Source organism: Phascolarctos cinereus, unplaced genomic scaffold, assembly GCF_003287225.1.
Source record: "Phascolarctos cinereus isolate Bilbo 61053 unplaced genomic scaffold, phaCin_HiC Scaffold_2;HRSCAF=192, whole genome shotgun sequence".
Lineage (NCBI taxonomy): Eukaryota > Metazoa > Chordata > Mammalia > Diprotodontia > Phascolarctidae > Phascolarctos > Phascolarctos cinereus.
This window is the reverse complement of record NW_027555625.1, coordinates 267,988,964-268,004,272: the sequence shown is the minus strand read 5'-3', so window position 1 is coordinate 268,004,272 and position 15,309 is coordinate 267,988,964. Positions and strand designations below refer to the sequence as shown.

The 15,309-nt window shown below is 38.3% G+C and overlaps 1 protein-coding gene across 7 annotated transcripts in view; it reads left to right on the top strand.

Moving 5' to 3' along the window:
• SPTAN1 (spectrin alpha, non-erythrocytic 1) overlaps positions 1-15,309 on the top strand; it is a 61,881-nt gene that overhangs the window by 26,625 nt on the left and 19,947 nt on the right. For 4 of the 7 annotated variants that reach the window (XM_078150019.1, XM_078150018.1, XM_078150017.1 and 1 more), the window contains exons 16-29: positions 419-600; positions 985-1,228; positions 1,560-1,682; positions 2,359-2,576; positions 3,084-3,176; positions 3,786-3,920; positions 4,714-4,862; positions 6,292-6,351; positions 7,595-7,793; positions 8,646-8,750; positions 10,608-10,631; positions 11,195-11,230; positions 12,419-12,466; positions 13,175-13,266. In XM_078150019.1, coding sequence (XP_078006145.1) covers positions 419-600; positions 985-1,228; positions 1,560-1,682; positions 2,359-2,576; positions 3,084-3,176; positions 3,786-3,920; positions 4,714-4,862; positions 6,292-6,351; positions 7,595-7,793; positions 8,646-8,750; positions 10,608-10,631; positions 11,195-11,230; positions 12,419-12,466; positions 13,175-13,266 — 1,708 coding nt within the window. The remainder of the gene's footprint in view (positions 1-418; positions 601-984; positions 1,229-1,559; positions 1,683-2,358; positions 2,577-3,083; positions 3,177-3,785; positions 3,921-4,713; positions 4,863-6,291; positions 6,352-7,594; positions 7,794-8,645; positions 8,751-10,607; positions 10,632-11,194; positions 11,231-12,418; positions 12,467-13,174; positions 13,267-15,309) is intronic. The other 3 variants (XM_078150021.1, XM_020965675.2, XM_078150020.1) reach the window with 2 other exon arrangements.

Here is a 15,309-nt window from a genome sequence, read left to right as displayed (position 1 = left end):
GATTAATAAACTGTTCAACCCTGGTTGAGAAGGGTATGGCACAGACAGTTTCCTTTATCTGATGGAGATAGACACTCCATGGCTGAGAATAAAAATGAACATTCAATTGACCATTCATATTTCTTATTTTTTTCTCATGGAGCTCATAGTCCTTTTTTTAAAAAAATATCTGATTCCTCTTCCCATCCTTTAAATGATAGGGATATGACAGAGATTGGTGTTGCCATCATAGAGAAGTACACGAAAGGTAGTAACCTTTTCTCTAATTATTGAATAAAGAATATAAAATGGGTTTCTGATCCCAATTTCTATACTAGCATCACATGGTCTCTGCAAAGCAAGTATTGACATAAAAGGTGACAGTCAGTATTAGCATGTAGAAATTCTCTCTGAATCTCACACCCTTCTCTCTAAATAGGAATAAAACTTCGTGAAGCTAACCAGCAGCAGCAATTTAACCGTAATGTGGAAGATATTGAATTGTGGCTTTATGAAGTAGAAGGTCATTTGGCCTCTGATGATTACGGGAAAGATCTTACTAATGTTCAGAACCTTCAGAAGAAGCATGCCCTGCTAGAGGCAGATGTTGCAGCCCACCAGGTAGAGAGTCTGTTCTTCCAGATATTGGGCATTTTCAGCACCATGATTTGGGAATATACAACTAGAATCTCTGGTCATGAGTGCCAAGCAGTTCAAAGGGGAGAGTCCATTCAATTTATCAAACGTTTATTAAGCCCCTGTTAAGGTCAAGTCATAGATATTGGGACTACAAAGACAAAGGAAATAGTTTCTGCCCTCAAGAAACTAACATCCTTCTGGATTTGCAGTGATGAGACTTACTAAATTTGCCAAAACCTGGCATTGGTTTCCGGTTAGTCCAGAAATAAAGCAATTGTGTAGCCTCAGAGTGCCTGAAGTGATGATAGAAGGTAGACAATGGAGACCATCTTAATCATCCATTTTCTCTCTTCCGCTTCACCCCAGGATCGAATTGACGGCATCACTATACAGGCCCGACAATTTCAGGATGCTGGACACTTTGATGCTGACAACATCAAGAAGAAGCAAGAGGCCCTTGTAGCTCGATATGAAGCTCTAAAGGATCCTATGGTTGCCCGAAAGCAGAAGCTAGCTGACTCCTTGCGCTTACAGCAGCTCTTCCGCGATGTTGAGGATGAAGAAACATGGATCCGGGAAAAGGAGCCTATTGCTGCTTCCACTAACAGAGGTCAGGCTGTGTCCATAATATGTAAAGCAAGTTTAATGAGCTAATACTCAATTCCAATTGTGAGTTCTACTATTCAAATGAGATGATATATGTAAATTATTTTCTTTGAAACTTTAAAGTGCTATGTAAATGTCAGTTGTTGCTATTTCATGGTTTTGTGTCTTAAAATGCATGGGTCAAAGTTTACTTAAATTTCAGCTGTGATGATGGCTCCTTTGCCCATAGTAGCCATTTGATATTTAAATTTAATAATGTGATTTCTGGGGAAACAGTTTAGCTTTGACTTTGTTTTATTAAAGGCTTGGATGAAGGAATTGATTTCTTTTTTCAGGCAAGGATCTAATTGGGGTCCAGAACCTCTTAAAGAAGCACCAGGCCCTTCAAGCCGAGATTGCTGGTCATGAGCCCCGTATCAAAGCTGTTACACAGAAAGGAAATGCCATGGTAGAGGAAGGTGAGTTTGACAGAGTATAATCATTTTTGGAATTTACGAGCAGAAGTTTTCTTACACTTTAAAATTTTTGTTTTGGCATAGCAGAAACTTCCCTCCTCCCTCCCCCCCAAAAAAAAGTTTCTTTATTGTTAGCAGAACTTAAGAATCTGTTCTTCAGACAGCGTAGTCCTAACATTAGCCATTGCATTTGACCAGGGTTTTGTTAACTCTGGTGGATGACTTTTTTTTCCCCACATTGTTGAAATGTGGTGTTATTGTTCAGCTATGATTTCTTCACTCTTATCACTTACAAACCTTGTCATATTTCTCTGAATTCTTCATGTCTGTCATGCTCAAGGGCAGATGGTATTCTGCTTGTTGTGGGTTCTCTCTGTTCATCAACTTATAGTGATTTTGGCAGAACTCTCTGTACTGCCTTCAAGTTGGGATATGGCCCAAATGCCCTATTTTTATGGTCAAGGAAATGAGGTTCCAAGTTCTAATAGAACTTCAGCTCATTTAGATCTTGGGCTTCCAAAGTTGTTTCTGTGTTCTTTACAGAAGGCAGAGTAACTGTGGTTCAGCATAATGTACTGATAAGTGCTCTAGGCAAGTTTTTTGTTCATTCTCTCCTTTATTGATAGCCTTTTCTTCTCCCCCTCCCCCCCCACCTCTGCCCCAACAATTCATACCTCAGGCCATTTTGCTGCTGAGGATGTGAAGGCCAAGCTAAATGAATTGAATCAGAAGTGGGAGTCTCTAAAAGCAAAAGCTTCCCAGCGTCGGCAGGATTTAGAAGATTCCTTACAGGCTCAGCAGTATTTTGCTGATGCCAATGAAGCTGAATCTTGGATGCGAGAGAAAGAACCTATTGTGGGCAGTACAGACTATGGGAAAGATGAGGACTCTGCTGAGGTAAGGCCTTCTCAGAAAGAGGAAGGAGTTGAGCAGTCTAAGGCATTTGACAAACTAACATGAACCATTTGGTTAGAATAACCAGTTATAGAAAATGTGGAGATAGCTGCCCTTTTTTTCCCCAAATTGAGACTCTGTGTACACCTGTACCTCACTTTGTATGTCCTCCTGCTGTAGATGATGGGAGTCACAAAACTGCCGCAACATTAAAGGCTGCTGTTAACTTCTTTTAGGCGTTCTAATTAGGTGGCAAGTATTTCGTGGTAGAAGGTAGAATTTTGGCTTTCATATTTGAATTTGTCGAGAGTCATTAGGATGGATACAAAGAATAAGGTTAGGTGACAGTGTGATCCATGAACTTCACTTTGTATAACATTAACTAGCCAGTATTTTTTTTTTTACTTTATAGAATAACAAGCGATTTAATAAAGCTTTAGGTAGAGTGTACTGATAAAGCAGCCACAGACTTCCAGTTCATGTTTTTGATATATTTAATTTTGGTTGCAGGCTCTTCTGAAGAAACATGAAGCTTTGATGTCAGATCTGAGTGCCTATGGAAGCAGTATACAGGCTTTGCGGGAGCAAGCTCAGTCGTGCCGGGTAAAGACATCTGATAAAAACAGATCCATTATTTTCTCTTTATTCAATGTGCCTCTAAGTACTATTAATTAGTATTTCAAAAATAAACTGAGTGTGTGCCTGGCACATAGTGGGCACTCAATAAATGTTTATTGACTGATGATCAGAATGAATTCAGCTTGAGCTCTTTAAATCTCCTCTGGAGGAGGAGGGATGCGGTTTAATATGGTATAGTGTGAGAGATTTAACTTTAAATGACGTAGAAACTAAGTATTAACTTCAGCGTTATGTAAACTAAAATTGGAATGTTACAGAGATTGACATGGCAAGGATGACACCCAATTGTGAAGCATTCCATGTTTTCAAGGTACATTGGCTAGGCACATTTTGCTATATTTGTTATTGCATTAATAAATGAAAGTTATCACTTGCAAAATAAAATATATATGTATATGTATACTTGAGTCTTAAAATTTCATTGTATCTGGAGTAGAAACTTTAAATGAATAAAAGCAGTAAATTGAGAGTAGTGAAAAGTTGATATTCTCTTTCATTTAGCATCTAGGTGATACTCTGTAAGAGAGTTGATTTTTAACTACTAAATGTTTTAATTTATTCTTGGTGTTTTAGCAACAAGTTGCTCCCACAGATGATGAAACTGGGAAGGAGCTAGTCTTGGCCCTCTATGACTATCAAGAAAAGAGTCCTCGAGAGGTCACAATGAAAAAGGGAGATATCCTCACACTACTGAACAGCACAAACAAGGTAAAGTACATTAGAGGATGATCCTTTTTTTTTTTAATTTTAATCAGCACTGCAGTAGTTTATTAATTTTCACAGTTGTACTTACCTTCTGAACCATGTTCTCCTGTAATTGCCCTAGTAATTGAAAGTAAGTCGCAGGTTCAATTTAGAATAAAGAAGTGTTAGTATTAGAAGAGAACTTGGAAGTTGTTTAATTCAGTGTCTCAAGCAGTAGAGAAAATGTGCTTTCTGGTGACCTGAAGAGATTGTTACATGAGAGTTTCCAGACCTAATCTATATCCTGGACACAGTAGAAGGTATTTGTTAATATCTTCTTATAAATGTAGTACCTTACATTGGTTAAGACAAGAGAAAGTCCCAGTCATTGTCTGTTGATAAGAAGTTCCTTATTCCTTAGTCTCCACTTCTACTCAGACATAGATGGCATTTTACAAAGAAATACTGTTCTTTTTTTTTAGGCTGACATTAATTTAACCCAAAACTAATACTGTAATACTAGTGGGGTTGGCTCTTCATTGGCTTGAAGAGAGAAAGCTTCTATGTCCTTAGTAGTAACTAATAACCCTTTTTTTTCCCTGATAGTTCCTAGTGTAGCATTGGAACAATAATTAAAATTATAGTACAGAATGATACAATTTATTAGCTGATTATTTATAAGTGGCATACAATAGGACTCCTTTTAGGAGTAATATGGTATCTTTGTATGTACATATAAAAACTTAACTAAATTCTCGACTTCTTTAGAGTAGCAACCTTGGACTTAAGATTCAAGTGCCCTTCTCTTTCCCTCCAGGACTGGTGGAAAGTGGAGGTGAATGACCGACAAGGTTTTGTACCTGCTGCCTATGTAAAGAAATTGGACCCAGCCCAGTCAGCATCACGAGAGAACTTACTGGAGGAACAGGGCAGTATTGCACTGAGACAGGAACAGATTGACAACCAGTAAGGGCATTGCAGATAAGACCCAAAGTCAAAGCATATCAACGGGTGTGGTTAGTGCTGCACAGGTTTAGGCCATGATTTTGTCTTCTCTCGAGTTGAATAGTGTCCTAATGTACATCTTTGTTCAAGGATATACTTCCTTACTCTTGCTGCTTTTCTTAGAATCACCTTTAACATTTGAATATCCCCAGTTTTAACCAGATTTCCTGGCTAATTTCCCATACTTTTTCCACCCCCTAACTTTCATAGCATTCTCCTTTTCTTAGGCAACTTTCCTTTTTCAAATTACAACCCTCTTAATCTTTCTATCTACTATAGGATACTCTCTGAAATTGGTTTTCAGGATAGGCTTCCCTGCCCCTACCCCCCCCCCACCCCCCACCCCCATTCCACTGTTCAAGCCCTGCTCAAACACACTGATTCTCTAATGGAGCTTGCCATTTTTAGTGTAATTTGTTTTGTAAAGAATAGCGCTTTTTCCTAAATCCCTTTGTTTTAGGCTATGTTATGGCATAATTAATTCTGCTAATGAACTTACCAGCCTAGAAGTTTGATGGCCATCTTTTTTTTTTTTTCTTTTTCTGCCTATCTACTTAGATTTGGAGTATCTGAGGTGGCATCACTGTGTTTAATCTTAATGGGGGGAAAAATAGAGCTGATTGTTTACTCAGTGACTTTAGAAATTCCTCCTATTTTCCAGAGAAGCAACCTTGACATATTCAAAATGACAACACACTGATTCAGAAGACCTAGATTCAAGTCCTGACATTAACACTTTTGTAGTTAGGGGGTAGACAAGTCAGACTCTGAGCCTCAGCTTGCATATTTGTAAAATTGGGTTAAATGATATTTGTTCAACTTTGCTAATAGTTGAGAAAGGACTTTTATATAGCACTTTGTAGTTTGTAATATGAGTTACTTTTACTATTTCCTAAAGAATTATTGATTATCGTGGGGAGGTCATAATTTCCATTATAAATGGTACAAGCTAAACCTGGCATTGTATTTAAACCATCCTGCCTGTCATGCCAAAGGGAATTTATTAGCCATTAGTAAGATGCTCATCATTTCCAAAGGAAGCCAGTTCTGAACCTAGGGTTTGACTCCAAGAAATATCTATCAGCTCCTACTGCCTCCATAACTTTTTGAAGCCAAGGTGTATGTCTAATGAATGTTGTCTTCAGGTTTAGAGATCTGAGGTATCCTGACCTACTAATAAGTTGAAATGAATGCCCTGCTGATTACTTCTTTGCCATTTGCTGGCCTGCCCTGCTTTCCAGTAGCTTTTGAATTGACTCCCTAATCTTCACTTGAATGGGTCCTCTCTCCTCAGTCCTCCACCGTGGCCTCTGGTGGAGGTTCCTGCTTTACATTAGTTGAATTAATCTCACTAATTTTTGCATGCTTTTGCTGTGCCCCCTCTGTGCAGGACACTCATAACTAAGGAGGCTGGCAGTGTATCTCTGCGTATGAAACAGGTGGAAGAACTGTGAGTAGGCTGAGAGCCAGCCTTTCCCGAGCCCCCCCTGTCCATTGATGTGCTTGTTGGTCTTGCCTCTGCTGCGTAGCTTGGAGGGGTGGGGGGCACCTAGTGCTTCTCCACAGGTGGGAAGAATGTCCCCTAGTCATCCATCATTCATCCAAAAGGAAAGAGATGTAGTTTAAATGGTTTTCGGTTGGTTGCTGCTTTTCTCACCAGTTGCTTTCATGTCTTGCTATGTGTTCAGAGTGTCCTTGGTTTCACCCTCTTGGTCCTCTTTAGCTTGACCAGTCGTTCTGTCAGCACCAGACACTGAATTTGCTCTTAATACCCAGTTGGCTCTATAGTAGGGAGATTAAATAGGCCTTAAAGAATGTTGGTTGTTATGTAAATTCAAGATTTGCTGTATTTCATTTTTAGAAGCTTAAGTTTAATTTTTTGGAGTTATGTGAGATGTTTTTAGTCTCAAATCCAGAGTTATTAATTTTTACTAATCTCCATGAACCCATTGATATTACAGCCTTTGTATCTTCTTTACCAATAGCTAAAATATTCATCTTTGATTCTTATTGTTCGCCAAGTCTTTGGCGGACATTTAAGTTAGGAAACTGTCTTTGACCTAACAATTATACTCGACTAATCATAAACTGCATTGTAATTAATACCAGGATGTGTTCATTTCTTAATCTTTTAGGGACACATTTTTGAAACTCATTCACCATCTTTCTACCTTGAATAAAAAAAATTTATTTCTAGTCATTTAGGACATAATGCACTGATCTAACCTTAGATGGCTGTGGTATTAGGCTGCTTTCTAGCTCAACTGGCCTTCAGGGTTTAAAAAAAAACTTGTATGGGAGGAAAAAGGAAACCTCTGTGATACATGATATGTAGAATATCCATTTCATCTGTTGTTTGTAGTTGCATGCACCACTTGTACTGTGTGCTTCGTTTTCAGTCATTTGCAGTTGTTAGTTATGGTGGGATTAAGTGACAGACTTTGTCACCAGTGTGCTTGACTGTTCCTGTGCTTAGGTGCTTCTTGGTGTGGAGGATGTCATGTGTCATCTTCCTGATCTTCTGGTATCAAAACTTGGAGTTTTGACATCCACATGGATCTAGATCCTTGGTTACCATGTATATCGTGTGCAGTAATAATTTTGGATTTGTACCTTGGCAACTCCCCAGTGCTGCCCTTATGTGTTTGCATCGTGAGACAACTAAACTTGGTTCTCTGCCTGAATCCTGACAGGTATCACTCTCTTCTGGAACTGGGGGAGAAGCGAAAAGGCATGTTAGAGAAGAGTTGCAAGAAGTTCATGCTGTTCCGTGAAGCTAATGAGCTGCAGCAGTGGATCAATGAGAAGGAGGCCACGTTGACCAATGAGGAAGTTGGCACAGACCTAGAACAGGTGGAGGTGCTACAGAAGAAGTTTGATGACTTCCAAAAGGTAGGAGGTGATTGGGATTTCTGATACTGATATTTTGAATTCAGAATTAAAGTACATACTGGAAAAAAGGGTTTGTTCTTCTATATTTATGATACTGTCTTTTACAAATATAGTACCCTAAATTCCAGAATAGCCAACATTTGAAACAGATGTAGTTCTCATGACAATGTAGATTGAAATATGGTGTTCTAGTATCACTGTGTGTATACCGTTTTTATTTCACATACTGAAACCTAGTAACTCTCAAGACTCTTCTTTCATAAGGCAATGTGATTTAGATAGATGAATTACAGAGATTTCTCTGCAGATCACAACAGATGGTATTAAGAACCATTCTAGACCTAAAATATCATAGTAGAAATCTATTGTAATACATTGTTATATATTCAGTATTTCAGCTGATGACCATTAAACATATAACTACTTGGGGCAGCTAGGTGGTGTGGTGGATAGAGTACCGGCCCTGAAGTCAGGAGGACCTGAGTTCAAATGAGACCAAACACTTGATACTTACTAGCTGTGTGACCCTGGGCAAGTCACTTAACCCCAATTGCCTTAAAAAAAAAATAACTACTCATCTCATTTAAATAGCATTACCATTCATCCAAAATAATGTGATAATTAGACATGGATAATAATTGCTCCTTTGATACAGGGAAAGCTACCACTGTATTCTTATTTCCTTGACTATTATAGCTGGGATTTCCTGGTCTGAGTCATTGTGGAAGAGCATAATGACATGGTTGTGAAGAGATCCCTGCTGTTACAGGGATTCTCTTTATCAGCCTTTCATTGTTGCACACCTATCTCTTTGTGTTCATTTGCATGTTGTTTGTTGTTTTTTCATTAAAGGATTTGAAAGCCAATGAGTCCCGACTAAAGGACATCAACAAGGTTGCTGAAGACCTGGAGTCAGAAGGGTTAATGGCAGAGGAAGTTCAAGCTGTACAGCAACAGGTAGGAAGTTTCCTTTCTTCTGGACTAAGGCCATACTAAGGTATCGACACACCTGTGTGCCTTTAACAAGCTTTAGTAACCACAAGTGACTAACAGTTTACACCAGGGTTGGTGAGTTGAGATTCCCTAGACTTGATTTCCATGAAAGTTGTTTAATTCCTCGAATCAGTATCATCCAAACCTTCTTTCTTCTTGTAGAAGATTGCTTAATGTTACTCTGTTTTTTATGTTGTATTAAAAAACTTAATACGAAGCATCAGGACCATCAACCAAACTTGCTTTGACAACTGTGTTTCAGTCATTAGCTCCAATGTATGAAGTATCATCATAATTTTTTAGTTACTCCCTCTAAGTCCCCTTCGTTAGTCTTTTTCCATTCTCATTCATTTTTCCTCTTATGTGATTACAGTATGTGCTTCATTCTTTTGGCTCTGTTTTTTTCACTGTACATTATTTTGTGAAAATCTGGATTTGTAAAGACTTTTTGCATTTTGTTCAATTTCTGATATTAATCACCAGAAGTCTCTTTTCTGACCAAGAGCAATCAGAGGTTTCTTTTTTGAAGTTCTACCATAATATGTTTTTATGCTTTTTGAATAAAAAGATCTGTGGCTTCATCAGTGGAGATACTCTTCCACTGACACAGATTGCAAATCCATCTAGTCAGTCAATAAGCATTTTTTAAATGCTTACTGTGTTCCAGGTGCTAAGTACTCAGTGGCTTAGTAGATAATCTTCACAAGTTTCTTTGGGTAAAAATTATTCACTGTGCAACCAGCCTGAGGATATATCAGCTGGCTTGGATGATGGCCACCTTGCCCATCACCAGGCATTTGTGGCAGTCGGCTCTCCAGCTTGGTGGCACTCTGCTGGCATGGCTTTTGAGAACCAAGATTTTAGTGGAAACACTTTTGCTTAAGTTACATTCAGATTCTGCATTAGTGTGCTGATTTGTTTAAATTTCAGAATAATGAGCAAATACAGAATAGGTATTACAATCAATTTCTTCTCATGTTCTGTACTTGGATGTTTTGTATGGCTTTGCTTTTTGCTGTGCAAAACCATTAGTTGTTCATTCATGTCAATCTTGTCTGACTTTGTGACCCCATTGGGGGTCTTCTTGGCAGAGATACTGGAGTAGTTTGCCAGTTCCTTCTCCAGCTTATTTTATAGATGAGGAAACTGAGGAAAACAGGGTGAAGTGACTTGCTCAGGGTCGCACAGCTAGTAAGTGTCTAAAGTTGGATTTCAAGTCAAAAAAATGAGTCTTCCTACCAGGCCCAGCACTCTAGCAAAACCATTAGACCCAGGTCAGTTGTGTAACTTATGGTCATGATTTCTACCCTAGTGCTAATAAACATGACTGTTATGCGTAACTTCTCAGAGAGGTCAAGTGTAGTGTGGTGGAAAGAGCATTGGACTCAGAGTCAGAAGAAACCAGGATTCCAATTCTGCCTCTGACAGTTATAGTCATGTGTCTCTGGGCAAGTCACAAACCTCCTCATCCCTAAAATGGAGATAAGAATACCTTTGAGGGCAGCTAGGTGGCACAGCAGATAGAGTACTGACCCTGGAGTTGGGAGGACCTGAGTTCAAATCCAGTCTCAGACCAGATACTTGATACTTAGTAGATGTGTGACCCTGGACAAGTCACTTAACCCCAATTGCCTCACTTTAAAAAAAAAAAGATTACTCTTTACCTCGTAAGGTTGTTGGAATCAAACAAGGTAATGTATGTATAAGTACTTTGCAAACATTAAAAGTACTATATAAATTACAATTATCATCTTTTTTATCTAAAACTAGTATGTTTTTTTTCCTGTGGTAGTAAACATTCATATTTTTTTTTCTTTGCAGGAGATGTATGGTATGATGCCCAGGGTAAGTCTTAATTATCGCAAATAGAATTTTTAAAGAACTTGAATATGGTAAGGCTTAGGATCTGGCAAAGATTTTAAAACCACCTGAGATGTCTCCCACTGGCTGTCAGAAATGTCTAAATAGAGAAGTCCTTTGAAAGGAATAGAAGATTTTACATTATTCTTGCCCATGCTGAAAAAGATCAAAAGAATCTGTAAGGTTAAGCTTTCAGGATATTTTCCACATCTGTCATTTCCATGTTTATTTTTTCCTCTTGTTATGAAAAAGTAGTAAAAGTGTGGTATAAGGAGAAATAATTAGTATTTTTTCCCTTCCTTTGCTCTCTGAATTCTTTCTTTATACCAGATTACTGTGTCATTTTTCTTTGCCAACCTTTCGACCAATCTTGCAAATAATTAGTTGACAACAGTATGGTACAGGTTTTGTTAGGCAGGTAAAAATGCTGGTGTAGCCAGTTTGTTTTTAAATCTGTTGTAGAAAGAGCTAATAAATGGGGCTGGCCTCATAGTGTTTTTGCACTTGCTTGCAAGACTGATCTAAATCCATTTTTGTACTTTGGATAGGATGATACTGATTCTAAGACTGCTTCTCCCTGGAAGGTAAGGACTCCATTATGTTATGTTGCCTTTAAAATATTTTATCTCTATAGGATTTTTAGCCATTCCTTGTAACAAAAAAAATTAGAAAAGAGTAAAAAACAAATCAGCAAAAACTAGTACAACACCCAAGGCTGACAGGATATGTTGTAGATCACACCCATAGTCCCCCACCTCTGCAAGTAAGGAAGGGACATTTTCTCATCTCTTCTTCTGGAACAATTGAGAAAGTAAGGATTCTCTTGAACCTAAGTGAGCTTTGAACTCCTTTAGGTTTTTTCTTTTACATAGTCCTTCTCTTTTGTGGATCAATTAGTATTTCAGTCACAGAGTAGAAACCAAGCACAAGAGTTTAAAGTGGTTATTTTGTTTCAGGTTCAGAAATGCAGTGGGTGTCCTACTGCATGATGAAGCACATGTCCTACCTTCCTATTCATATTGCCAGCTAAAAGACAGCACCAGATGTTCAGGGAGGCCCACTAAATAGAATTAAAGTATTTCCTCCCCAAATCTCTTATTCTTCCTTGTTCTTCTTGCTTTTACTTACTTAAATAAAATTCTTTTATTTGTGTTTCTTTCTTGCTCTTAATTGACCCTATTGATTTAAAACAACTTTATGACCATAATTAGTAATTTCACTGATTGGTTAATCTATTGATTAAGTAGGCTTAATTGCCATTTGTAATTTCTGGGAGTGTTTCTCCCCATGCTGTAAGTTCTGGATTTTTGTTTTTCACCACTCTACATATAAGTTATTGTGGCTTCAGTTAAAATCTTTATCTTTCTCATTATGCATTGGGGAAAATGAGCCATTGAAATATGTCTGATTGTTGACATTGGACATTATAATCAGCACTACTAGGGGCAGCTAGGGGGTGCCGTGGATAGAGCACCGGCCCTGAAGTCAGGAGGACCTGAGTTCAAATGCGGCCTCAGACCAAACACTTGACACTTTCTAGCTGTGTGACCCTGGACAAGTCACTTAACCCCAATTGCCAAAAAAAATAAATAATTAAAAAAATATAATCAATGCTACTGTTGATGCCTTTAATAAAAACTCAGCGTCCTTTTAACATCATATTGGTTGACAATTAGTCAGACATGATTGATGTTGAAAGCCTGGTTTCCTGTCCCTGATTAGCAGATCTTTGATTACTTTTGCTCTCCTTCTGCTTTTCCTTCCCCATGTAGTCTGCACGTCTGATGGTTCACACAGTGGCCACTTTTAATTCAATCAAGGTAAGAACCAATGAACAGCTCTACTTGCTATTTTCTTGTTTTTCTTCAGCTCTTTTCTTCCTTTTTTTTTTTTGGTGACTAATATCCAATTATGTGGGCTCTACTATTCAGGAGTCTCTTGAATCAGTGCTGGATTTCAAATACTGCTTCTGAGACTATAGGTTTCTTATTCAGAATCCCTGTTACAGAAATCTCATAAGGGATCCACTATAAAAAATGTGCTAGTTGATTTCCTAGTTACTCATGCCATTGGTGAAGAATGGTATCTGCTTTAGGCCTCAAAAAAGTAGCTTCATTAATCCTTGCATTGTTTCCCATTTTACATTGAAACTAAACCTCTTATGTTTGAATCCCCTCAGGATTAGCTTTCACTCCTTAAGAGACCTTGTGGAGGTCAAGACTTTCCCTGGGCTGCTTTAGAAAGATATTCAGTGTTGCTGCCATCGTCCTGTCACTTTGATTAAAGTTATAAGGTTTTTGTTGTAGAGTCCAAACATTTCTTTTTGTGGCATGACTTCACTTGCACCCTAAAAACTAAGGAACACATTACCTGTACGCTGGAACTTTCAAGGTAACCCATTAGCTCCCTTCACCTCATCATCCTTTTACCATTATCATCAAGAATGGAGTGTTTCAGGAAAAATGTGAAACCCCATTGTAAGGGCAAAAACTGTAAGCAAAACTGATGATTTGTATTCTTTTATATAGGAATTAAATGAGCGCTGGCGGTCCCTGCAGCAGTTAGCTGAAGAGCGGAGCCAACTTTTGGGCAGTGCTCATGAAGTACAGAGATTCCATAGGTGAGAGGTCCTTGTTGATAACCATGTTAGGAATGGGGCCAGAGGATAGAAGAAGAAAAAAGTAATACTTGGATTTGTAATGTTCTTAGAACTTAAAGTGATTTAGGTCCCTGTAAGGCTAGGTAAAGGACGACTCTTCACTACATAGAGTAGAGGTTAGCAAACTATGACCTGCAGGTCAAATCTAACCCGCTGCCTAATTTTGATTTTTTTTTTTACCTGCCACATTTTTGGAGCTCATGAGTGAAGAATTATTTTTTTTTACATTTTTAAACATATTCATTAAAAGTTAATTGCCCTAGCATGCACACGTGTGGCTAAGGTCACAGGTAGTATGAGATGAGCATCATTTAGGTAAACCTTAAAAATTAGTATTGTTCAGTTGTTTGCTGGGGGCCAACTCTTCATGACCCCATGGACCATATGTACTGTTCGTGTGGTATTCTTGGGAAAGATACTGGAGTGGTTTGCCATTTCCTTCTCCAGTGGATTAAGACAAATGGAGGTTAAGTGACTCACCCAGGGTGACACAGCCTGTAAGTGTTTGAGGCAGATTTGAACTCGGGTCTTCCTGACACCAGGCCCAGCACTCTGTCCATGTTGCCACTTAGCTGTGCGCGCACACACACACCCCCCAATGCCACCCCCCAGTAAATCAATAAATCCAAGTGCCTTCCTTCTATTGTAGACTTTTCAGGAATGATTTTTACCATTTTAAATGTATTCTAAAAGTATGTATTCTTTAAATGTATTTAAAAAGGTAAAAACCCTTCTTCACTTGGCAACCTCTAACATAGACTTTGATTTGAAGGGCTTCTCCAATCTCCTAGTTTGACATAGAATTTACATCCTTCTTTGTAAAGCCACTATCTGGATTTGAATTTTATTCTGTTCTATTGAACTTTTCCACAATTAAAGACATTAAAATAGAGTAAGCTGAGCTGCCTCATGAGGTAAGGAAATATAAAGGAAAGAACTACCTACCACTAACTGTGTGACTCTGGGAAATTTGTGAACCTTTGTGATCCTCAATTTCTTCAACTATGAAATGGAGATGACACTTACCTTGTCAAGATTATCAAGTAAGATATGTGTGTAAAGTGCTTTAGAATTGTGAAGTACTATGTAAATATTAAGTTACTTTAAAAATTCCTGTTAGTGATTCCCTTTATTGTAAATGTTCTTCAAGCAGAGATTGAGTCAGGAATGTAATAGAATAGATTCCTATAGTGAATGGGAAATCGGATATAATATTCATAACAAGAGTAAACAATCCAAATATGAGGTAAATAACCCAACTTAACCCAAAATTTGACTCTTGGTCAAACAAAAACAGTATTTGTACTATTCATTTTAACCTCTTTTTTTTTTTGTCTAGGCAATGGGCTTGAGTGACTTGCACAAGGTCACACAGCTAGTAAGTGTCAAGTGTCTGAGGCTGGATTTAAACTCAGGTCCTCCTGACTTCAGGGCTGGTGCTCTATCCACTGTGCCACCTAGCTGCCACCCCTCATTTTAACTTTTAAAAGTTTTATTGGGACCACTAGGTGATGCACTGGCCCTGAAGTCAGGAGGACTTGAATTCAAATCTGGCTTCAAATACTTATTAGCTATGTGATCCTGGGCAAGTGACTTAATTCTGATTTCTGCCGGGACCCTTCCCTGACCCCCCAAAAAAAAAGTTTTATTGATGCCTTGTTTCTTACATCACAGCTGTTTATTTACTTGTGTACTCCTCTACTTTTGCCCAATTGAATGATTCCTTTTATCAAAGAAAAGCAGTTAAGTAAAACCGGTGGACAAAAGACCTTGTCTGACAGTGTATGTGCCTTAGCACAGTGCCTGGTACATAGTAAGAGCTGAATGAATGCCTGTTGCTTTGCCTTACATATGCAACATTCTACTCCTTTGGCACCCCATCTCCCTTGCTTCTGAAAGGAGAGAAATGTGTTTCATCATCTGTTCTTGAGGACTAAGATTGGTTATTACAGTTAATTGGTGCTCAGTTACCTTTTAATGATAGTTTCATTATATTATTGTAAA